The sequence below is a fragment of the Varroa jacobsoni genome, unplaced genomic scaffold (genome assembly GCF_002532875.2).
Source record: "Varroa jacobsoni isolate VJ856 unplaced genomic scaffold, vjacob_1.0 scaffold_23, whole genome shotgun sequence".
Classification (NCBI taxonomy): Eukaryota; Metazoa; Arthropoda; class Arachnida; order Mesostigmata; family Varroidae; genus Varroa; species Varroa jacobsoni.
The window spans coordinates 168,748-192,935 of NW_019212925.1; the positions used below are offsets into that span (position 1 = coordinate 168,748).

Sequence of the window (24,188 nt, forward strand, 5' to 3'; positions counted from 1 at the left end):
GAAAACTGCAATCACCACAAGAACTCAGGGAAAGTTCACTAAATGCTACCAGACGGCCGTTGAATTAAGATTAGAGGGACTGCAGAGGCTGTGAGCATCTCATTACTTAACTGAAAATCTCGACGTGAACAAGTTAAACGTTCGTCAACGGTACGGCCACGTGGAAGAAATTCACGAAAAGAGACTTGAATCAATTAACTACCCACAGCATTCACTTAATCCGGCTCTCAGCGACCTTCTTCCTATTTTCTAGACTTGTTTCTAGGACAGACATCGAATCTGTGGGCCATCACATTCGTAAACGCCTATTTGCAAGGTCAAAAGGCCATCATATGCTATTTGGACCGATTAAGCAGATCACTGAGCAAAACGTGTAGACCTACAAGTAATCATGTTAAGAAATAAAATAGTACTTCGCCTAAAAATGGCGTGTTTCAGTGCTAGGCTGAAAGCTTTTTAGGCTGTCTAGGTAGCCATGCGACCGGTTATTCAGCTCCCTGATGACGTCCAGGTGCAATGACCAAGATTTCGCAAGCGATCAGACATTTGGGTCCTTAATAGAAAATAGGAGGGAAGTGAACGACAAACATCCGGACAAAAATGGCACAGAGACCATCCGCTCATGTTTTTATGCGGCATGACGTTAGTTGTCCTCGGGAAACTGGGTGGCGGCGGGTCGTTCTCCTTGAGGAGTGGACCTAATTATGACAAGTCGGTGGGCCGAAGGTATCTTTATAAACTGCAAACATAGCAATGTAGGTCTCTCGGAAGTGAAAAATTGATCAGTAGTTGAGAAAAACGCTAATCGTTGGGGTAAACGATCAACGAGGAAGTCTACTAACGCGGTAATCTCAATGAATGGGACGCTCCGCGAAGTTCATCAACTACGGCGAAGGAAGGATGAGACAGGGCTATTTCTGCATGCCGTTACACATTGCGGTAGATTCATAGGGAACTCGCAAGTGTCTAACCCTGGATTTTATTTATGCTGTATTTCTGCAAAAGTCGCCAGTATTTTAGCCTTTGTTGTTTCAAGAGTAAAATAGCTTGTCGTGAATGAAAACTCCTTATTTTGGGGTTGTGAAGCATTAGGATCGCTGGTGCGTTGGTCTGAGATCACGATGCGCGCGTGAACTTCGTTCAGCGCGGATTGATTTCCTTTTTCTGTGCATACGCTTATAGATGGTAGAACAATATTATACTTGTATCTATATAAAAGTCGTGATAAACAATCGGTGTCGCTAGGTTATGGTGTACAGGGTGTCGCCAATATGTAGGGATCAGATACGACTCAGCATGATAACTCACGTGTATAGATCATCATTTAAATATCGACTGCTTATTTTCGATTATTGATATTTAGGTGACATTAGCAAAGGCATCATCTCGTTTGGTCATGTCGTGAAGTTCGACTGGAAATCGCAGTCGACGAAGGCCCGCACCGAATATGAGGGCAGCACACAGGTAATGCTCGCGGCATGAGAAAACAATCATAAACAACAATCGCTCAATTGGTCTTAATTTATTCGGGCCGAGTTCACCAAACATGGCTGTTCTATAGAGAAACGCCAGTAGCAAGTTTTGGGATTATCATGTTGCTGTGCAAGGAAATTGGCCACTCTCATCTACGAGTGCGATGAGAGGAATAGAAGAAACAGACATAACAGCTTACTGAAAATCACACGATAGGTGTACCCATAGTTACTTGTACAAGTTACACAGGCAGAGGTTCGTTAAACTTTTTACAAGCACTTTGGCAATCTATTGTTCGGCTTAAGGGTTAATCCGCAGAATCGGACAAGTGATCGAGGCCATTTACAACTTGTAACGGAACGTTTTTAGAATAGGAGTGAACGACCCTAACAGAAAAGTCATGTAAGATAACAGTGTCTGAATATGTTACTTGGAAAATTCTGCAAGAACTTATCGAAAGCTCCAACCGGAATATTCGGACTATACCGCGTGGTCGTATTTAGTTAGTATAGTTAGGTACTATCGTTTCGTATAATATAACCTATGACCACTGTATTAAAACGGCATTGTACCATTAAAACTTTTACTTCGACTTTTGGATAGCATATCCAGGTCTGAATATACTATTGTAAATTCAATGTCACCATAATTCTGGAAATGATAGATGTTTCCAAAGAGTCTGTGAGAACAGTTAAAGCCGATTCACTAGACCATGCCTTCTCGTTGTTGAGCGCAACCGTAATAAACAATATTAAAAAATGAACGATTGCAAAAATCATATTAACAACTTTCTCGCATAAAAATAGTTGTCCTCTTATATTGACAGGCAGTTTGTCGTAGGAACCCTACATCACTATGGAAAAAGGCTATTACGTTCCTGCGCCATAAGGTTCGGTCTCTCGGAGAATTCACTTATAGAATTCGGGCCCCGCAGTTTCACGGGAGGTTGCAATTAAGATAGGCACAGCCTTTCTTACGGCAATTTTTCTTACGGGTACCTTCAAACTGTTAAAGTTTTATAGCCTCGCGTTGATAAGCTTAAAATATGATTCGAGTATTGTTGACAGTATTGCTGAAGCGTGACAATATGCTCTTCTGGGCCGAAGTGGTTTGCCGAAGTCCCTCAGTGAACTAAACAATCTCAAGCATTGAATATTTAGCGTTGACAGGATGCATTGATTGTGTGGTGACGAGCAACTGGAATCGAATCTATTTCGTAACTGAAAAAACGTACCTTTTTTATGGTAATTAGCAGCCATAAAAGACAGTCGAGAATATATAAAGGATGTATCTTTGTTCATCCATTGATATATTCTCCTTAGAATAAGCAGGTCCCTGCACGCAAGTATGAATTAATGGTTGTCATTTTGCGCATGATCCAGTTCGAAAGATAATGAACCGCGGACAGCCTTAATAGATATCCATTTGACCGACCCATTTCTTGTCAGGTTCCGATGTGCGGCCCAACGGTGGACCTTCCTGAAGGGTGCTATTGTAAACACGAAAGCGCGTACCAGTTCGTGCGCTGCGACAGGGTGGACTCGTCCAACGGCCTATTCAATAATGCGTCCTATCCGCTTGTCACACGGCTGTGAGTATTGACGAAGACACGTGAGGTTACAAAGGTCCTATGCAACATATGTTGATGGAGTGAAACAATAAAACCGAAGCGATTGGCCGATTTATTATGCCCTTCGATAATACCCATCTTGCTAGCAATAGTTGCAATTTCAAAATAAGGCGATTATCTTTATCAGTACAAATGTGCTTGACTGTTTTTTTCGTGTTAATATATTCCTAACAGTCATACGAGTAGGACTATTTGTCTTTGTAGCGATAATAGTAATAAAACTATATTCATAGCATCAGCAAATAGAGGTGCAGTGACTCGGGTACTGACACGTTTGTGCACACTTCAAGACAAAAATCGAGAGCAGAAGTAGCTAAACAAGGGACAGTGCATGGGTAGACAACCTCCGACAGAGGTTTAACGGGTGCCATTGCTAAAAACACGGTGAGGAGATTCGTGTCGAGTCTCCGCATGTGTGCGCCCGGGTGTCGCTAGAAACACTGTTTAGACAGAGATGACAGATGACTGGCACGTCTGTACACAAACAAAGATAAACTCGTTTGAGTGTTTTTAACACAGATTTCAAGTTAAATAACACTATGTTTAGTGTTCGGCGCGTTTGTTCCAATAATACCATGTTTATTATCTTAAAATATTAGTGTCATCCAGGACAGCAACTTCGGAGTCATCACACCTGACACATTGTGGGGCTTCATCAATATCACGATTCTGTAAGTAATTAGGAAATTCGAAATAGCTAAAAAAATTAGTATTTGGTAATTGGATATTAACGAAGATTTTAATTTTTTTTCCATTTAAAAAACATGATGAAAAAAACACCCACTACTATTATCATGCAACATATTAAATAGTGAATCCCTAACATAATATCCTCTTTTATGCAAAATACTTGGTATAAGATAAGGCCAAATCGATTGTTTACTACTACTAACGGACAAATCAGCGCTAGCGAAAAACTGCCTATTGAAGTGTAACAGTAACGAAACCATTTTTTGTCCTATTTCAGATTTAGTAATTATTTCATTATTAGCACAGTATGTATCTGTGCTTTAGCTCTACTTTCAGGCATGATAGACGACCTTGTCGTACTTTTTTTCACGTTTTTCCGATAGTTACGCATGATAAAACATCATCACACACATGAGTTTAGATAGGACAAATAGTAATTATCGACATGGCCTGTTAACATTGAACGTATGATAGCGTAGTTGTAACTCAGCCTTCCTAGATAGATTGTCTAGTATTGGTCTGGCTGGTGCCTTTCTAGGCATAAAGCCATCTTGCATTGACATTTCCCACAAGATGGCCTCCACAAGGCCACATCATGACGAACGCAGCTGTTCGATATTTGGCCTGTATAAATTGTGCGAATCCAATTAAGATCATGTGCTAATAGGTGAATAAATAAAAATAAATAACTAATTTATGATATGGTCCTACTTAGTTTGTAGTTCGTCGTATCGACCAGAATAGAGGCACATTAATTAGGGAAATCATCGGACTGTTAGCGATTATTTGCTTTATCTCTATATGAATACTTTGAAAATGATAACAGTTTTTAGATTAGCGGTGTTATTGATAATTCTGCGATAAAATACGAAAAATTGAACAAATAACATTCATAAATTTTTTCGAAATTATTCTGGTAATGCGTGAAATGGTAATATGAAATCAACAATGCAAGACTTTGATCTCACAAATGAATTGTCTAATTACCTCTTCGCCGGCCTAAGAGACCAACTCATATGGTAGTACCAAGAGTGAACAATCGGTCATCTGTCCATCTGGGCTAGTAGACAAAGGCGCTCATACGTGAAACGAGCTCCGATGATTTCCTTAGAATCCCAACAGTAAAACTCTTGATTCTTGCAGGTACTTTAATAATTCCATATCCGGAATTACTCCGGACGCATTTGAGCGCCAGGGACGCCTGAAACAATTGTAAGTATTTAAAATTTATTTTAATAGATGTTGCTGTTTTGACGTAACGTTCAAATTATACGAACATTACGGAAGCACAACTTCAACGATCGTCTCCAGGTTTAGCTAATGTTCAATTGTTCCTGTTCTATGGTATGGTGATTGCCAGAATCGCTAAGCAAAACCTGCCGTGGAATTGAATGCAACTGTAAGGGAATAGGCTAATTTTTTTTTTGTTTAATATGCGCTTGATTTCTCTCTTGAGATACCAATTGGCAAAATGTGCCTAAATGTTCTATCGTTAAGCATAGGTAATGGTAGATATACGGGTATAAGCAAGCCCACTCTTTATTATTGTTACTTCACACAGGCTTGAGTAGAATTCATTAGACTGTAATTTTTGACCCCTTCTAAGAACCCACCTAGAAACAAGTTCAAAATATTAGGTAGCTTAAAAAATATGGCTAAAGACATTGTTAAACCAATAGCTGGGTTAGTGCGGTCGGTGCCAAACAGTTTTATGGCTTTCTTTAAGATACACCGGCTAAACAAACATTTAAATTCCCCAGCATTTCCATTGTTCAATTTTTGCGCCTACTCATCAATAGGACCAAATGTCAGACTCGATTTTTCGTAGTGAACAAAGTAATTCGGCCTGTTCGTTTTCATAGCGTTTTTACGCTTTCAGCTTAAGGTTTCGGGTTCGATCGTTTCAGTATATCGGTACCATCATTTTAAGTAGAGCTATCGAAATTTTACTCTTTATTTCACCTGGAGATAGAGCAGCTTTACAATACCAGAATCCCCGTACACTTCAGTGCAGCGGCCTGATACGAAAGCTTTCGAATTTTCCACCTATATCCTTAGACTCCACGTAAGAGAAACAGATTCTATTGAATATTTCGCCTTTTTAGATTAATAAATGTCCCTAGTGGGTCCTTTTGGGTTTAGGCTATTGACAGAATACCAGTTTCCTGAAAGTTACACGGCTATACCGCACCCTGGAAAAAGACAATAGTGACAATCACGATGTGATCCTAGGCCTATGAATCCTAATGAATACGTAACGAATCCGCAAACTCAAGGCATAGAGCGACTGGAGGGTATACGGCGGCGGAAACAGTTTCAGAAGGCAACGCCAGTTCGCATGATAACTTTATGCATAGAACAAAAAATGTTTGTATACGCAATTGCGACGACCCTGTGTGCGTTTCGATTTGTGTGTCGGTTGTATTTGATACTTTTTTTAAGCCTCGTTTGCTTTGGCCACTTCTCGCGTTTTTTTGACGGGGCCACTTGACATCTCAGCGTCCTTGTTTTTGTATAGTCTGTATACGAAAAATACGACAGATCTCAATAAATGCCTCGAATATGGAGATCTACTAGAGTGAATGGTAATAGACGTTTCGTTATGCGTATAACAACCATATATATATATATATATATCACTTGGAGATGCCTGTGTCTATTCCCGCGCTCTACACTTATGATGGCTCTGACCACCTAGTTAGCTACATATTGGTTATAACATTATCTTGGCGTATATAACGTGACAAGTGTGGTTAAATAGAGGACCTTTATTTAGGCTTCAAGTATATAGAATGTCTATTTTACAAGGGCTGAGATTTTTCTAATCGGATCTGCAATTTCAGGTACATTACAAATAATAAACAGCTCACCAAACTTCAAACAGGTGTGTTCAACGGCTTGGGACGTCTAAACGTCTTGTAAGTACTTTATCATATTAATGATTCGTTTTCTCAGGCTCAAAAATGTAAAATACATAGAAATAATTGTGACGGTCTACTTGTACATATGAGCATAGGAGTTAATTCGACAGGCATACCAGTCACTAACGGCCGTATGCAGTGGCGTTTGACGCGATCTGATCGTATTGTGGCATCACGGCCAGATGTCTTAATAAAATTTAGCGATTTCGCTTAACCTGAGTTCGAAAAATACAATTGGGCGTACTTGTATTTCCAGGCGTATAACCGGAAACCGATTGGATAGTTTCAACCTTAATCATCTTTCACATATGCCGCATTTAGGGGTATTGTGAGTATTTATTTGGCAATAGTTTAGCGTTTGTCATTAGTAGCCTTTTTCCATAGCATAACACTGCCCAAATGTTTTTTTCCCAATTAGATCTAGGGTGAAGGGTTTTGACAATAACGTGGGGTGTCTGTGAAATTCTATGATAATATATCAGCGTGTTGTCTGGCCTTCGTCACACATTTTACCCACTAATAGCCAGTAATATACATGAGTACGCACGTTAGCGATATAGACTAAGCACGTTAGTTGTCAACTAGCTAGTAACTGTTAGCCGATTTTTGTTTCGTCTTCGACCCACTTTTTAAAAAAAAAAAAATCTATTTTTTCGCCATTTTTTCGCGGATAGGCTTCTTTATTGTAAGTAGCAGAGCACAGTTGTCGTACAGTTCATCGATCAGCGCACGCTGGCAGCCACCTGCCACCCAGCGGCACGTGCAGGACTTTAGTTCGTCATTCTAGCCAGTCAATGCCAAAACAAGAAACAGCAATGTCGCTTGGACGGCGGCATAATAAGGATACGAAATAAAAGGATACGGATTGTCCAGTATCCGTTTAGGTCTTTCGCATGCTTGCTTCGTCTGTTCCTTCGACGCCGTTGGTGCAATTCCATTAAATTAATCCATACTTCCCCGTCCATACGTATGCACAGAGCTATCACTAGATACGCGAATGGTATGGATTTCGACCATAAGCACTGAACGGTAAGTAACATATGGAGTATGTGAGGCATCGAACTGGGAAGAGCCGATGTGCGATACAGGCTGGCAGCACATATGGATAGGGTTTGTGTTGCGTTTGGAAAAACGACGCGGGCTGCTTTTGCATCTACCGGAAATAATGACCACTTTTACGCCCATATTATTTCATCGGTTCCTCCAGGTCGCTCCTGAACAACCATATACAGACGCTGTCCTCGACGGCTCCTCTTCATTCACTTCGGTTATTGTAAGTCATCGACTGTGATAATGTCACATGCATTTTCATCCACTCTATTGAAACCCGCAACGGTCTGATTCTAAACTGCAAAGCATAGTGATTTTCTGAGATAATAACTGCAAACGGATAACGCTTCCTAAAATTTGGTTTGTCACCCTTCTTATGTAGGTAGATTGGCTATTGCTTTAAGCGTCAAAAGCAAAAAAAAAAACGATCTATTGTTGTTTTTTTTTTCAAATATAAAGACAAAATGGCGCAAGCTGGTACGAATGAATACAACATCGTTAGACGTAACCCTTATAGCTTTGTAGCGTTTGTAGATTATATTAACTGTTAATGACAATTCCTTGTTTTTACAGGGACCTGAAACACAATTTAATTAAGCATCTCGATCAAACCATGTTCGCGAGGCTCACTCGTCTCGAAGTTTTGTACGTACTTGCATTTATAAATAATAGTGATGGTAATAATAGCAATAAAAGTGATAATGATTATTATTATTATTATTATTACTAATGAGTGTTTCGATACCAGTTTCTGGTAAAAACATATCACCTTTATCATATACTATCATAGGTTTGAGATAATTAAAAAGATTTGGAAACGTTGTACTTAGCTCTGCTTAAGGACCAACGGCTATGTCCTTGTTGCAGTGCAGTTTCTTCTTGGGTTTCGCATACTTAGGTGTTTTCTTATTTATCGAGCGCATCCAAACACTGTCACAATCGCTTGAGACACCGGCCTGCGTTCAAAGCAAAAGTGCTAGATAACGAATTACTTACATGATCACAAGATAAATGGATAGAAACACACTAGTGATACTTTAGAGCGACCTGTATGGGGAGCTACTTCATGCGAACTTCGTTGGAAAGAGCTCTCACTTTCGTTTACCGGATCACTGCGGCTTGTTGCATTTGCATTTTCCTCCGCCGCATGTGACTTTTCTTTAAATATACCCCCCGCCCGTTTTAGTCGTGGAAGTTCTAAATATAAATTGTGCTAAAATTATTTATAATAGTCGATTATTCTATATATATTGACACAGTTCTTTACGGTTCTATTAACTTAAGGCTTCCTGTAAAAGGTCAGGGAAAGCTCACTCATGAAGAGGAACAAAATCGCTAGAATTTCTACAGATCGCTTATGTTCTAGTTATAATATTTCTTATCTAAATGAATACGAAAGATTTTTCGAGAAGTCTTAAAGTTTCTTGTTTGATCTTCTGAAAAAACAAGCTGAATAAAGATTAGTTTTCCATCCATCCATCCATCCATGCGCATCCTTCCTTCCCCATCCCCTTCCATTCGGCGTCCCCATACGCATACATACTATGTATAATTCGGGCAGGGTTCAGCGAACCTAATACAAAGACCGAAGGCAGGATATGCGACCAGATTTTCAATAGGCTTCCAGACCTAGGACGGTAAGCTTGTTCGATACTGTCACCAAGTTCATCCCATTGTGGCCTTAAATGATAGATCAAACCTAAAGTTCAATTTTGGCGATGATATTGTACGGCTCTTTGCAGCTAATACTAGCTATAAATAGATCAGACCTTGGAACGCATTGGGCGGAAAGCCGGATCGAAGTAATACCTTTCTGAAAAAGAAATAAGCCAAGAAACGCTTTCTTTACCAGAAAGGACGTTATAGGACCATCGTGTCCTACTTGCAGGAAAGGTGGCCAGGAAAAATTCAATGATGTAAGTTGCTTATTAGCCATTCAGATCATTTTCATGGTTAGGTTATGGCGGTAGCGATTTAATTACGAAACTTAACTTATCGCTCGCTGGTTGAGTATCTGAGGAAGTTTCATTAAATGTAAAAGGAGAGCTTTTGAATATGGTAAAAGCCACAATTTAGATAGAACGACTGATAAAAACTCAATATTTAAACTAACAGGTTTATTTGAGTAACAAATCTGTTCGCAATTCAAGATTAGAACATTAATCTTCGAGGGTTTACAGTATCGAGTGAATTATGTTTGACACAACCGTCACGACTAATCGATTTACTGGAAACAGAACGATATCCGTAAGTAGTGTTTATAGATACATAAATAGTGGATGTATAGATTCAACTATTGAAAACGATTTTTGTCTGTCATTGATGCACCACATAAACCGGTAACTTCTATGGGAACGGAAAACGAAAAAATGAGGCTTTTTTTCCCTTTTCGTGCAAGTCGCTGATTTAAGCCGCGTGTGTCTTCATCGGCGGAAAGATTTTTCCACGGAGTTATTTTTCCCAAGAGGTTTAGGACTTAGCTTAAATAAACGTCGAGTTTTTGGAAGTAGTCCAAGCACTACTTACTGTGGCCTCAAGCCGAATCATTTGGTCATGAGTGCCCGTTTCGGTGGTTACGTGCCGTTGGACTTGTGCTGCGAAAGCTGACGTCCCAAGTGCTTCGAATATCTAACACAATTTTGTACAATTTTTCGAAATTGCAGCTGATTGGATGCTTTTAGATAAAAAGTTAGATGTTCTCTTTAAAATGAGCTCGTTAAATATTTGACTGTACTTGACTTAATGGTACAAACTATATTAGAAGAAATGCGAAAGGTCCCTGTGCATCAGATACTATGGTTCCACTATATACATATAAGTTTACCGATATAAACCGCTTTCGTATAATGTTGGTGCTATATTTGATGACCTTCAGCATATTATACACTATGGCTTTTTTAATAATAATAAAAATGGGGGTCTTTTTTACCTAGAGATGTCTTTATGTATATTAATGAATACAGTGTTTCCTATATATTTCCGAGAGGCAGAACAATTTTACTCTTCTAAAGTTCGGCCAAACCTAACACTTCGAAAATGAAATAAAAAAAAACTGAAAATATTTAAAATACAAACGAAATAGACAAAATGTTTTTACTAAGACAAAGCATTTATAACATGCGTAAAACTCACAATGTAAGCTGACATACACAAATGGATTCCACCCTAATATAAAGCAGTAAATAGTGAACATCTATCCTGAATCGATCTAATTTTTGTACACGGACCACGAACCCCAGCGCGTCTTTTTTGCTTCTACTCTTTTACGATGATTTATTTGGCAGTCCATTCATTTCTCCTTAGTATAATATATAATAACACAGTTAGCGTAAGCACGCGGATGCAAATGTGCCCCTAGTGGCCAGTACTGTTTACTTGTCATTAATTGCTTGCCGACCGTTCAATTGATTATTGGCCGTAGACTAGGAGTCTAATTGAACTGACTAGAAATGAATCATTAGTGATTATATACACTTTAGTATACACAATATATAAGGCCCTGTGTAGGGCCCTCGTATTCGCGAAGGACCAGATCTGAATGTGCAACAGCAGCACTTTGCAAGAGTTATAGCAGTAAAAATCCCTGCCGTAAACCCATATTTCCCTCTCACTTCTGACTATTGCTGCGCTTCGTCATCAATGCTTAATAATATGTGCAGGGGGAGCACGAATGCCAACGCGAGGCGTGGGGAGTTTACTCACTTCTGTATACCCTGATACGTGTCCCCTACTTCGCCGCAATGCTCTTTCCTATAAAAACTCAGTCCAAACCTTTTGGGAATCGACAAGCAGCAGAAGGAGATTGCAGTGGGTCAAGAAGCCGGTTCGCACAGAATCTGCTGGGGCGTATGGACTTGGTGGCTCGCGCGGGTTCGTTACCAGTACTCGACTTCGAGGATAACAAAATATAGAAGAGTGGAAAAGATGCGAATGGGACGAGCGATCGAAAGAGAGAGAAACCAACGGAGTACGGAAGAAACTCTCGAATGAATGAACACGTGAGATCGACCCAAGTATCCCGAAGCTGAAGCTGTAGTGGCGGTCAGTTGCTGTGCCAGCAGAGGAAGCCTGCCCTATGCGATAGCAGGTTCGAATGACTTAGTTCGCACTAGGCTAGCTGACCGGCATTAGGTCATGACTGGAATAGACGATAAAATGCGCCAGGCTGTGGCAGTAGTAGTTCTGATTAAGGGGTCCCACAGGAGATTACACATGGTGGAACATCAGGTTTGTCATCCGCCTATTCCCTCTCCTACTTTTCCTCCAGCAGCCACCTCACCATTGTTCCAACGGCTGTCCTATCAGCTAGAAGCTATGAAAAAAAACTTTCAATTCTCTGCCACGAGCTCTTCCCTTTCGTCGCGCGTTGTTGATAACGTGGCGTTGAGGAAGCAACAAAGATGTAATGGCCGACGAAACATTAGATGACGGGATTAGAGGCAACCTAGACCTTTTTGAGCTGAGTCCTCAAGCAGTCAAGTTTATCACGAAGCGCTAAAGAGACGAAATAAAATGAAAATCTCCGGCAAGAAACTATTGATTTGTTTCTCGCCAGAGATTTTTTTTTTATTATATATATTAAATATTTGTATTGTGGTAGCTCAGGTGCACCCTCTTCCGTCGACACGTTGATTGTTTTTAATGTATTGATTCGTCTTTAGCTTTCTGTACCACATTAGCATATTAAATGGGTCTTCTGAGTGTTGCTAGTACTAGAGCCAGTGTAGCTTACGGGTCTATAGTAGGTTTGTGCAGAATTTTCCGAAATCCTTATTCTGCGCACATCTGCTTGCTGGTTTCAACGATCTACAGCATACACTACCGCACCTTTCAGTGGTTGACTGGCTCCCAATAGGAAACAAATAGGCTCGCGACACACCTCTTGATTCGCACTCAGGTCACCATATGTCTTTACAAACACGTTACCACTGTATCACCATTAAAAGGCCAATTGCTTTTCGCATATTATTTACACTTTTTATAATTTTTACGGTTACCGTGCAAACGCTACGCAGGTACCCTTTTGTTCACGCTTATCTTATCACAGCCGATGTGGCGTATATAGTTTACTCATATGCTTGATCCAACCACCACGCTTCGTCCATACGGAAAGGAATTCCTTCCGCAGGGCAAAATTTTCTAAGCAAACTACCTGCTGCCACGCAAGATACTTTCTGATTTGTGGCAGTAAACTACGCTCCTCAAACCCCTCTGTTATTATGCGATTCTATACGAAAGCGGCAAATCTGAGAGCGGTAAGGTTCATGCAGGCCAAAGAAAACGAATAGTTAGCTATTAACATCTGATTAAGTTGTTACCGAAAATATTTACAGTACTACGTCGTTTTCCGTCACTGAAACTACAGTTTATAGTAAAGGCGTATGTTTAATTGTCATCTGTTAGAATACTTAGAGCGCATAAATGCTTTTTTTTCGGGAGAGTCAGCGATGGCTTCAGATCAAAACAATCCTCGAACGTTTGTTTCTCACCTAGGGAAAACTTGGCTAGCTTTTCTTCACGGAAAACAAAGGATGGTGACTGAAATGGGTCGTTCACGGTGCCCCACATGCTTTCAAGAAATAGCTATAAAGTGTTGCGCGCTTGGGCTTTTTCTCAACCTGCATTCTTCTTAGCTTAGCCAAGACGCGACGAGACGCCTGGATCTTGCTGTATTTTTCTCATATAAACAGACTATATTTTACAGTGGCGTGCAAAAAAACATTGTTTAAATATAGTATAGAAAACGCCCTAATTGCAAGACTAAATAGTCTATCGGGTCGATAAAATAACTTATTTGATAAATATAAATCAGAAATGTATTTCAAAAGGTGGGGGGTTCCCTTGCGCATGTGTAAATACAATAACTTACTGGCGTTCAATGAACAATACAAAATAAGTGTTTCATCCTCTTGAAATCTCGCGTTCTTGAACGTTTCGTGTGTCTGTCATTTTTTGGCAGATACACGAGACGTTTGCCAACGTTGTTCAGTTCCGCCTATAGGTTTAGTTAATTTGAGATGGTCGACCTATTCCACAGGCGTACCATAAGAAAACACCTTTAGCTTGAAGGAACATGCTCGTATTGGTTTTATAGAGGCCAAAATATTGTCAAACAACTTGGGTAAAATGCGTATCCGAGTGGATATCTTCTGTTATACTATCGGCAAACTAGTAGCCGCGATACCTTTAGGAGTTTGGTCCAGTCACGCACTCGGGCGTTACCGGTCATGCACCCAAAAATGACAATTGCCCGATTCTTGGCCCTCTATTCATACGTTGTCTTTGAATTGCGCTACCTTGTAATTTGCCTCGCCTTGCATGATAAGTAGACCTCTCATAAAGAAAAAAGAAGCAGGATCTCGAAGCGCTGCTGGTAGTACAAAAGCTTACCAAGTCTGATTTTAGGGGAGTCTAGGGAAAAACATAAGGAAACCATAACGACATAGGGAATACAGTGCGGAAGAAGCGTCAAATCTGGAAATAACATTTCTGGACAGGTTACCGCCTTTCCAGTATATCCAATAATACATGTTTTTCAAGTCGTAGTTTTTAAATTTAATTCTATCACCCCCCTCGCTCGTTCCTCCTGTGAAGAAAGTGCGCCTCTAAGGACGATAGGACACTGTGGTCGTTCCCTTAAGTTCACTATTTCTCTCTACAGTTTCGCTGTCTTGGGGGTTATAGCTTGGTTGGTTTTGGCCGCAGCTTTTATATTTTGTTATTCCAAGTCAGAATAGTCACATTACTACCCAGAATGGTACTAGTTGTCACATTTAGCAGTCACGTATTAAATGACCGGTTACAGGTAGGTCAGTATTCTACCTTGCCTCACAGATATGGATGAGTCATCTGATGCACTATTGTGTCAGTATGTTCATTTAACACCATGTCGTACACCGTGTTTTGCAATGACTTCCCTGTTTCTTTAAACCCCTCCCTTTCTATAGATTTGAGCTGAATCTATCAGGCATATTTTCACACGATTGCGGCATTTCTACGCGAATTAGGTGAACACAAGATAACGTCTACCGGAAAAATGCTCTATGATTGTTCACAGCATTTTGGTATTCAGCTTGGGGCAGCTGTGTTCGTAATGTTAGTTTCTTACGGAAGATTTGCAATCCTGCTAGCAACGCCGAGTCTACGAGGAGCGGGAGACTCTAGGCTTCCTTGCGCGTGTGAAAACCCGCTTGAAACGCGGCTCGAGGTCTACATGAGGGATTTGTCATTGTCGGCGCGCTGCACTACCAGTCGCAGCTCAGCTGCCCCTGTTTTCCGCGTAGATTGTCTCTGTCGTTTGGCTTTTTCGTTTTCTTAGGAGGTTCGTGGTGCTTACCGCCCCAACTTCACTTCACACCGCCTCACTCTATAGTCCCATATTTATGGTAGACAATGAAGCCGATGAACCTTAATGGGTTGGGGAAAGACAACATATACTCGCGACGTCTCCGAAACTGGCTTAACTGAGAATGTCTGCTTTCTTTGAGTCAGCTCAGGATCGTTCAGGCCTCCCCTCCATTTTGACCAATATTGTCCTATTTCTGTTGCTCTATTTCCAAACGTGGTCCGTCTACCCTAGCCACCGCCATTAAGACTAAGCAGTAGTATGCTTCGCCTTTACACCGCCATCACGTCATAACGAAATACTGCGAGGTTGTTGTTGTTCTCTGGTTGAGCCGTTATTGTTACTTGACTTATTGTCAGTTTTGTTGCGCTGGGGCTGGTCGTGCTGAATTGTCTTCTATTGGGATTGGTTGTTTAGCGGCCAGTGTGGGTTGTGAGAAACCAGATTAGGGTTAAGGTCGTACTGGAATATAAGTGTTTTGGAATCGGAACTATATTCTTGCTATAATGAAAAGAGTTGAGCTCCTAATATACTAGACTAATAAACCCGTTTATAAATCGTTCTAATGAACAAGTTTGCTGCTAAAAAGCCTAATTAAGGTGTTTAATAAATCACCTAGATAAGCAGTGCTTTTCTACAGAAATCGACAATATTGCTAAAAAGTAAATGGTACGTAATTGTGGCAAGAATGGGATATTGTTGTGATCAAGGCCCAGAAATATAATAGTTATGCCAACGTTTGAGATACTCAACGGTACCCAAGAAAGCTTTTCAGGTTGTTGGAAATGAAACCATATGATAAAGGCAAAAAAGTATTAGCCAAATTAATTAATTTGGAATTGGGATATGTTAGATATCGGGGTCTCTGTTAATCTAGACGATGCTCACTTACTTCATTTGGAAAAAGAGCCATGTGACCTCAAATAGGCTTACACCTATCAGCGCCTCAGGAGCGGTTTTCTGGCTGTGTCCCTATCGCTCACCGATAATGTGCCCATACGTATCGTTATCGGAGAGGATAGTAGATTCGCAATGTTTAAATACACTTCCTAGTCTATCGAATATGCTAAGAAATTAGGGAGAGCTGTCCAATGCACCACAAAAGTAGAGCCAAAAGCCACGTGGGCAAAAAACACGAGAAACGTGGTTCATTCAGTGGCAAGCAGCGCATATAATGTAATTTGACAGAAACTTCACAACCGACTCATGTCTGTTTGCGTAGATTCTGCAGCAGGACATTCATTTTTTCATTTGGGAACTGATCAAACGGCGCGTTTCGGCTCGGGATATATGGGCTGACGCTGAATGATTTGCCCTTTTGATAGCGTAGTCGGTAGAGTGTTTGCCTCCTAAACTTGAAGGACACATGGTGGTCTTGGTTCGAATCCGAGCATTCGTACTGTGCTAGAAGCCAGTCGTCGAATGGAATGCTTCCCAACGATATCGAACTTGGAACGCGAGACACTGCACGCCGAACGACCATAAATGTCTATAGAACCAATGTGCACGTAGGTGGGCAAACCTCTTCGGTTATATATATAAGACAGGTGAGATATTAGAATGTGCTCACCTAGTCTTTTAGGCAATGGCTGCGCAGATTTGCGAATTTCATGTTATTTCACAGCTACCAGAAGCTGCGGTATCTATTAGAGAACAGAGGATGTAAATTTGTATTTGAGAATTGTAGGTAAAAGTACATTACATTTCAAACGGATAAAGCATGGCTGGGACGCTTCGCTGCTTAACCTAGCAGCTTTTTGCAATTGGCAGGAAATTGCCTCGAATTTTTTTGTAATTTCCATAAATGTATTCGATTTTTCAATACACACCGTTTTACCCCTATTTAGGTACCTTGGTTATTGATTTATGCAGTACTCTCAAACCTATTTTTTTAATTAATATCATCTGTGAGTCTATTAATTATAGAGGAAATTGATTGCTACGGTTATATTTTAATATTGCCGTTACAGAAATTTGAGGGACAATCGAATTCGTGCGCTTCATTCGGACGTCTTCCAACACAATGCCAGACTCGTCGAGTTGTAAGTGGTTCATACAAGTCAGTGGTTATCTACGATGTTATCTGTAGAAAATATGATGAGATTCTCTATATAAATTCATATTCAAACTTTCCTTCAATGTGGTGACACGTATACGGTAAAAACTAGCTATGAAGGTTAGCCTATTATACTTTATTATTATTATTATTAAAAATATTTAGTAGCAATATTTTGCTAATTGGGCAGATGTATTCCTCATAATTGAGTGAGGCAAAGTTGACCCATATGACCACAACGGGATTGCCAGTATTTTTGGAGATTTCGAAGTAGACAGCTAGGTAAGTCGCCTCGATAAGAGCAGGATTATTAAATAAGTCTGCGTTACCATATAGAATAATTGTCATAAAACTCAAGAAGTGCACCTAGAGATGTAGTGAAGCTTTTCATGAAGTTGAAATATATATAGATTTATGCATCGGCGCAACCAGGACAGTTTTATTACTAAAGGAATTGTCTTTGCCATATCTAAGAAAAACATCAAAAACTACTGTTCCTTGTAGAAAATACTGCCTAATTTTAAGTTATGATTTCGGAGAAAATAATCAGCTTCAACTGTTACTATATGTTGAGGTTTACGGTTAATTTACTACTTAGTTGCCAACAGGACGCTAAGTGTAACCAGTACGCTCATATGCAGGAAAATTAGAAGCCCCTTGCATAACCTGCTTCAGGACTCTCTCGAAAATACAATTGAAACGCTTCTAGGCCCATTCGAAATCTACTAAAATATAAAACATAATTGCTCACGGAATTTTCTCATTTACCTAGTAAATGGTCATCTTTGAAGTGGAACATGTGAGTGCGTAAACGGCTAATACCGTTTTCGGTTATCCTATGTAGACTTAATCAGTTATGGCCATGCGTACCGGATTGTTTATTAGTGCTATTCATACCCAGCCCTCGTTTTATTTAAAAGAAAAAAAAAAACTTATAAGTCCACATTTTGGACGCAAAAATATTTGAATCAATTTTCAAATCGAGAAAAATACGTCGGCTTATTAAAAGCTTTTAGAATACATTTTGCTTCTTAAAGACCTACGTAGGAACTAGTTGTATTGCTAAAGTTAATGATCCCAAAAAGTCCTGTACACTTAACGCCTTGCTTAAAAGAGCTTTTTTTTTTTCTATAAATGTAGAATCCAAGCGCCTGTTTTAGACTGATTACGAAACGGTATTCAACAAAGCCCATTACTTTTTGATTCATTATTCTATATAAATCTCGTGATACTAGTTTGTTTCGCCACTCGAAAGTGGACACGAAACGTTCGAATCTATTTCTATACGTTGAAGGCCATTCAAAAATAATTAGCTACTGCCAATAAGGTCAATTCTGTTCTAAGTTGTGCTTGTAGTTTTACATTTTAAAGCTCCATTAAGCCACGTTACGTTCAACGGCCGCCACCCGATACAGCCGTTGTGTCTTTCCCTTTACCCCCTCCCTCAGCTTCAATCCCATAAAGCTCATTGAAATCAATGCGCTTTTTTACTGGCAGATTTGCCAGCGCAATTTATTATTATCACTCCCAGTGTTTAACATAGACCTTACACGTGACCCAAAAAGTCATGGACAAACTCATCGTCATCGAACCGTCACAGGAACTTTCTTATGTTAATGACTTGTATATGACTTCGTCATATCATTAGGTTCAGTAGAGATACTATAGCGATAACATTACATATGGGATTACCTGCTTGTTCACACGCATCTTTTATGACTCTACAGCCACCCCATGGCCTACCCGAAAATCCCTGTGCTTATGCAACCACGCCGCTATCTTTCAACCATTACTAAATATCTATCCTGGCCTTTCCACGTCGAGCCTTTCTGCAAAAAGACAACTATAATTACAAAGTAGCTCGACTGCGAGCGGCCGAATCCCTGCAGTGGCGCGTCAAGCCAGCCAATATATTTTTTGGTCCATCAATAACTGCGTGCTTTCTTCTTACTCCTTACTCTGTAGGGAGCCATTCCTGAGATGAAAACTTGCCTTGTGATTGTTGCAAAACAGCAGAGAACAACAAACTTTGGCAAAAACACTTCGATCGGCGTCCTTGTTTCTTATTAGATCATATGGACATACCGACACTCTGTTTAGCCCCCTTGCCTTATCTTCGTACGCAGGGGGAGAAGTTATGGCGATAAAGCATTAATCGTGGTCGATACTAACAATGAGGGCCATATGCATCAGGCAAAACTCAGAGAAGATCAAGGTTCTTCTGCAGGGCACAGAAGATTCGAATCGCATGAAAGTCAACACTTTAAATTAACATTTGGGTAGTTCTTCAATCTTGTTGGTCGCTGATGACAGTAAAAACCGCACATCTTTCTAGTGCAGTCTGGAATTTGTGTTGAAAGCAAATGACGACTATGGCGATTAACCTAGCCATTTCGTCGTCAATAAAATGTTCCAGAGCAAATAGTAGCAGGTTTACTCTGCGTAGGCGATGTCGATTGTTACATTTATTCCAGGGCAGAGAACTTAACCCAGCTCAATCCGTGGGTTTATTGGTAAAAAAAATGGGGCAAAGCATTCTGGCTGGGCAGAGTCTTAAGAGAGGAGGTTGGCATATTTTAGATATGTCTTGTAAAACAGGCCCTTAGATACCATAAAACTGAAGTATCAGGTACGATAACCAAATATCTCTCTTCTATTATACGTTTCTATTATCGGAATCGCTCCAAATCGGATATCCAAAGCAATAGTAAAAGGTCTGCCTTGTATGACATTTCCGGGGTCCCATTATTGTGCGCCAACTTATTGTGTAAAGGCGTTTTTCAGTCAACATCACAAAGAAGCTGATCAATATCTGTCTTTGAGTGCGCATATATTTCCGTTTAGATATATTTTTGACCGACTACACTAAGTGATATGTATGCACGCATCGTCCTACGATCGCTCATCAATTCCTACGCGGCTAGATTGGAAGGCTGAGTAAAAATGCCCCATTGCCTTTGTCACAGCTTACTAATAGGAGAAGTAATCATAAGACATTTATTTCTCTGGAGATTGTCGCATCTACTTAGAGGCTGACAGCCAGGAACGGGTCGCATCTGTTAATTGTAGTAAACCGTTTTATTATTACGTTCTTAATTATTTTCAGAGATCTGAGTGGCAATGAGATTACATATCTTTCGCCAGAGATCTTCAGAAAACTGCGAAGTCTCAGTACACTGTGAGTAACCATTCTTTTATACTCGTCCATACATATTAGAGTAAACTTAATCAAAAACTTACGTTAATGACTAACTTTCTCCGATATAACAGGAAACGCATCATGTACGTCTATTAATAAACCAACGATAAGACAATGTTTGACGTTTACACATTTCAAACTGCTGCCTCTTTTGCATTTCGTTTCACCCGAGAGGTCCATTTTACCTGTGAGTAAGGCTGCCTTTTGCAACTTTTGGCTTGTGGTGGGTCCTTCCTAACCGAAGATATATATCTCTGGTCGTTACCTCGAAACGCTGTTGTCTGCCTTAGCGTCCTGCTTCACTGCTACTGTCCGCTTTACATTTTGTCAGGGCGAGGTAAGCGCAGCCAGTAGTTAATTACCATCTAGGGAAAGCCTGCATCGGCACTAGCCGTCTATCATCGTACCGGCAGGATGAAAGAAAATAATTTTAAGAGTGACATAATTTCATTCCATCCCCATACGCTATCCACGCACCTCTCAGGCTCGACAGTCTCATATACGGTGTTAAGTGCTGAAGTGATTTTCCTTTCAGGCTCAGCCATCGTTTCTTATTCGTATAATGACGAAACCTAAAACCGGGTGCTTCATACGGTGTGCACTCTTAAACGTTTTGCATACATCTAAACGTTTTATTCTTTAAAGTCCCCGTTTGCCCCACCGCATACCAGAAGTAGGAACAAAGGGAAATAAAAAATCCAATTTAAAAGAAGAGCAAAGGAAGGATTATTATCAACGGAAATGCCAACGCTTTGTAACCCGCAATATCAACCGAATTCTGTTGACAGTTACTAGTATTTTAACAAGCTGTCTACATTGAAATGGACTCTTCTGTTTGTGTTTCCTTTGTCTTGGAATCTGCTATGGCAAATTCAATGGGAATTAAGTCTTAACGCATCAAGGTATGAGATATACAACCTCAAGCGTTCTTTCGTCGTGCGCAGAATTTTAGAAGCTATGATATAAATGAATGGCGGTATATATATCGCATTCAAGCTAAGAGCGGAATTAGAGGACAGTTAGATAGGAACTACTTGTAAGTACTTTGAGCTTGTCCTTCACGAGGCAGTTATTATTAACCTTCACAGCAAATTAAAGTTGAACTACATATTAAAAATTGACATTGTCCACATTTCTGACCAAATGCTCATGAACTGATTGATTATCTATGTTTCTGTTTTCCAGGAACCTGGCCAACAATCCGATAACTTATTTGCATGTTGATATTTTTGTACACAATAGAAATCTCACCTCCTTGTAAGTACCCCTTTCCGTATACACACCATTTGACGCCTTTGTGGAACCTTAGCGATTTGTTGTCTAATAAAGTTCTTCAAGTTTCGTTTCAACGAAACAGCAAACGTTTTGCATATCAATAGATGAGTTTAATATAACGCCGATCGGTGTTTCGTCAAGAGTTTTGTGTTGCTTTGTTTGAGGTATAAATCAGAAGAAAACAGCTGACACAGGGTTACTCCGTGAAGACTCAAGCCCACAAGGACAGAGCTTTTAGAGGAAAAGCTGTTCTTATCCCGATCGGTTAGCTGTCGAGCTAAATCTTTCGTTCTTGGTGGAATAAAGACGAAACTGTATAAAAGGAAGGGTTTAATAGTGATTCTAGTAATTCACCATTCACCATTAGAAGATGACAGAGCAAAAGTTATTGACAATGCCTTCTTTCGTTAGAAATCTTTCCGGCCTTGAATTAGAGAACATTGACGTGGCACATTTCCATCAGCTGCAGGATCTGAAGTTCATGTAAGTATCCTCATAGTAATGTTACTATTAAAACACGGGGACGGGATACTATAACGTATAAAGCTCGATGTCCGACGTGTAACAGATTTCTTGCTGAATTCTGCCATAGCGGCTGATATCATAATAAATATGGATAAAAAAATTTAAAAAAAAAAACATCTAATTTCAAGCGAATCAAATGCATCAGCCAAGATATGTGCAGGTTGCATATCATAATTTCGGCTGTGACACTTAAGGCACTCAACACTGGAATAATAACAAAAAACCAAAATTTGTATGTATGTATGTTAAAATAAACACTTTCGTCAGACTATTTTGAGATGTATGTATGTCTCAAGCTCTGCTCAAATATTTAAAGGGAAACCTCTATGTGAAATCAGCTACTGTATCGTACGTGTCTCGAATTCTGTTGTCGGTATCGTGTTTTGTAAATCTACGCCATGATTTCAGGACGTTCTCAAATACTAGCCTATACCTATTCACTTGTTGCCGTCAATTAGAAGGCGTTGATCTTAGTGGGTAGGAAAAATCACAAAAGTGCTTTTAAATTAGTATCCTATTGCTGTCTCGCAAACAGCGGCCTACGATATCATACGAAGGACGAAAACTCACCATTTATTGCGCATTTGAAATCCTGTTTTACGTTATTAAATAGAAACCTTCTATAACTACGTGCAACCTACTTGAGGAAACCATCTTACCAGTAACGTACACGGTCTGCTTCACAGCTATTTAGTATACACTTGTAATAACAAAAATGGTCTGAAAACATTAGTTTCTCTTTATTTTGTAAGTTGCTCTAGAGAGTTTTTCCACGTTAGCTTCTACAGAGCATTACGATTTTTATAATTTTAACCGCTTGTGGCTTTTGTCACACCACTATCTTTATATCGACAAAGACGTAAAAGTAAATGTTCCCAGCTATACAACATTCATCCCAATCATTTATGTATTTACTCTGTTCTGATTCCCTTGCCGCTGCGTAATTCGGGCGACCTAGACGTCCGCCTCGATCTGTTGACGTTTCATGCGATCTGTCCAACTAAACCCCTCTAAAACGAACCAGCTGCCCTCCTCTTCCCTCTCTGCGCCTGCTATGTAGTTCTAAGTGAAAGAAATGGGCCAACATTGATCTTAAGTTAACCACAAAAGCGTATTTTTTTAATTGATTCTGTTCTTGGCAACGAGAGAAGAACGAGACACTGATCAACATGGGGTAAAGAGCCTTCAACCAGATCGCGTCTCTGTTTAAGAACGGCTGCAGCCATGTACGCATTGCGGCTTACAAATCAGCATGTTTCTGCTGTACAATGCGATAATGCATTTTTATTGAATAGCCCAAACTGTAATGACCATTCGCTTTGATGATCTATTATTTAGAATGATGGCTGATGCAAAAGCCAGTAAACTCTATATTTCTTCAAATGTTACCCAGTTTCCTTTTGGGCAAGTTCAATTAGACCTGTTAAGCCTTTGTCTAGCCATAGCCAAAGAATTGACACAGCTGGTTCTCCACGTCCAATTTATCCTGATAGTGAAAATTGTCTAAATCGACGTTTTCTACGTTAGCACTGTGTAACAGTTGCATGTATCTGAGCTATTGTGCTGATGATTGCTCTTTTGTGGGGCTTTATTTCGGGCTGTTTTTGGAGCGCGATGCAAGCTATTGCCTCAGAGACATTTTTCGCCTACTGGCATGCGCAAAAAACGGGATCGAAGTACTCCTATAGTGACAACTATATGCATTTGTTTTACTCCCCAACAAGGAGGTCAGCTTCTTCTCGCATGGCACCCTATGAGTTCATTTATGTTCATCTAAGGGGAATATGGGCAGGTTTTTTCTTTACAGATGAGCCGTTCAGCTTCAGCTCGTGCACGTAGTTCTATAGAGCTAAGGCAAATTTGAGGCACTACACAGAATTGCTTATCATTTACGGTCCACTGTTCTGGCCGTTTAGAAGCAATGGATATGAAAAGTTTCTCTAAAGCCATGCAGTTAGCTTGTGTGTAGATCTACAAAAAGTTAACGATCTTTGCGAAGTTGGAATTTACCACACAAAGTGACT

General features: G+C 40.0%; 1 protein-coding gene across 1 annotated transcript in view; it reads left to right on the top strand.

Annotated features, from left to right (window-relative positions):
- Lgr3 (Leucine-rich repeat-containing G protein-coupled receptor 3) overlaps positions 1-24,188 on the top strand; it is a 64,333-nt gene that overhangs the window by 19,433 nt on the left and 20,712 nt on the right. Inside the window, exons 3-14 of the mRNA XM_022830140.2 lie at positions 1,364-1,464; positions 2,922-3,064; positions 3,703-3,774; positions 4,937-5,005; positions 6,637-6,711; positions 6,971-7,042; positions 7,922-7,987; positions 8,338-8,409; positions 17,080-17,151; positions 20,272-20,343; positions 21,550-21,621; positions 22,051-22,122. Coding sequence (XP_022685875.2) covers positions 1,364-1,464; positions 2,922-3,064; positions 3,703-3,774; positions 4,937-5,005; positions 6,637-6,711; positions 6,971-7,042; positions 7,922-7,987; positions 8,338-8,409; positions 17,080-17,151; positions 20,272-20,343; positions 21,550-21,621; positions 22,051-22,122 — 958 coding nt within the window. The remainder of the gene's footprint in view (positions 1-1,363; positions 1,465-2,921; positions 3,065-3,702; positions 3,775-4,936; positions 5,006-6,636; positions 6,712-6,970; positions 7,043-7,921; positions 7,988-8,337; positions 8,410-17,079; positions 17,152-20,271; positions 20,344-21,549; positions 21,622-22,050; positions 22,123-24,188) is intronic.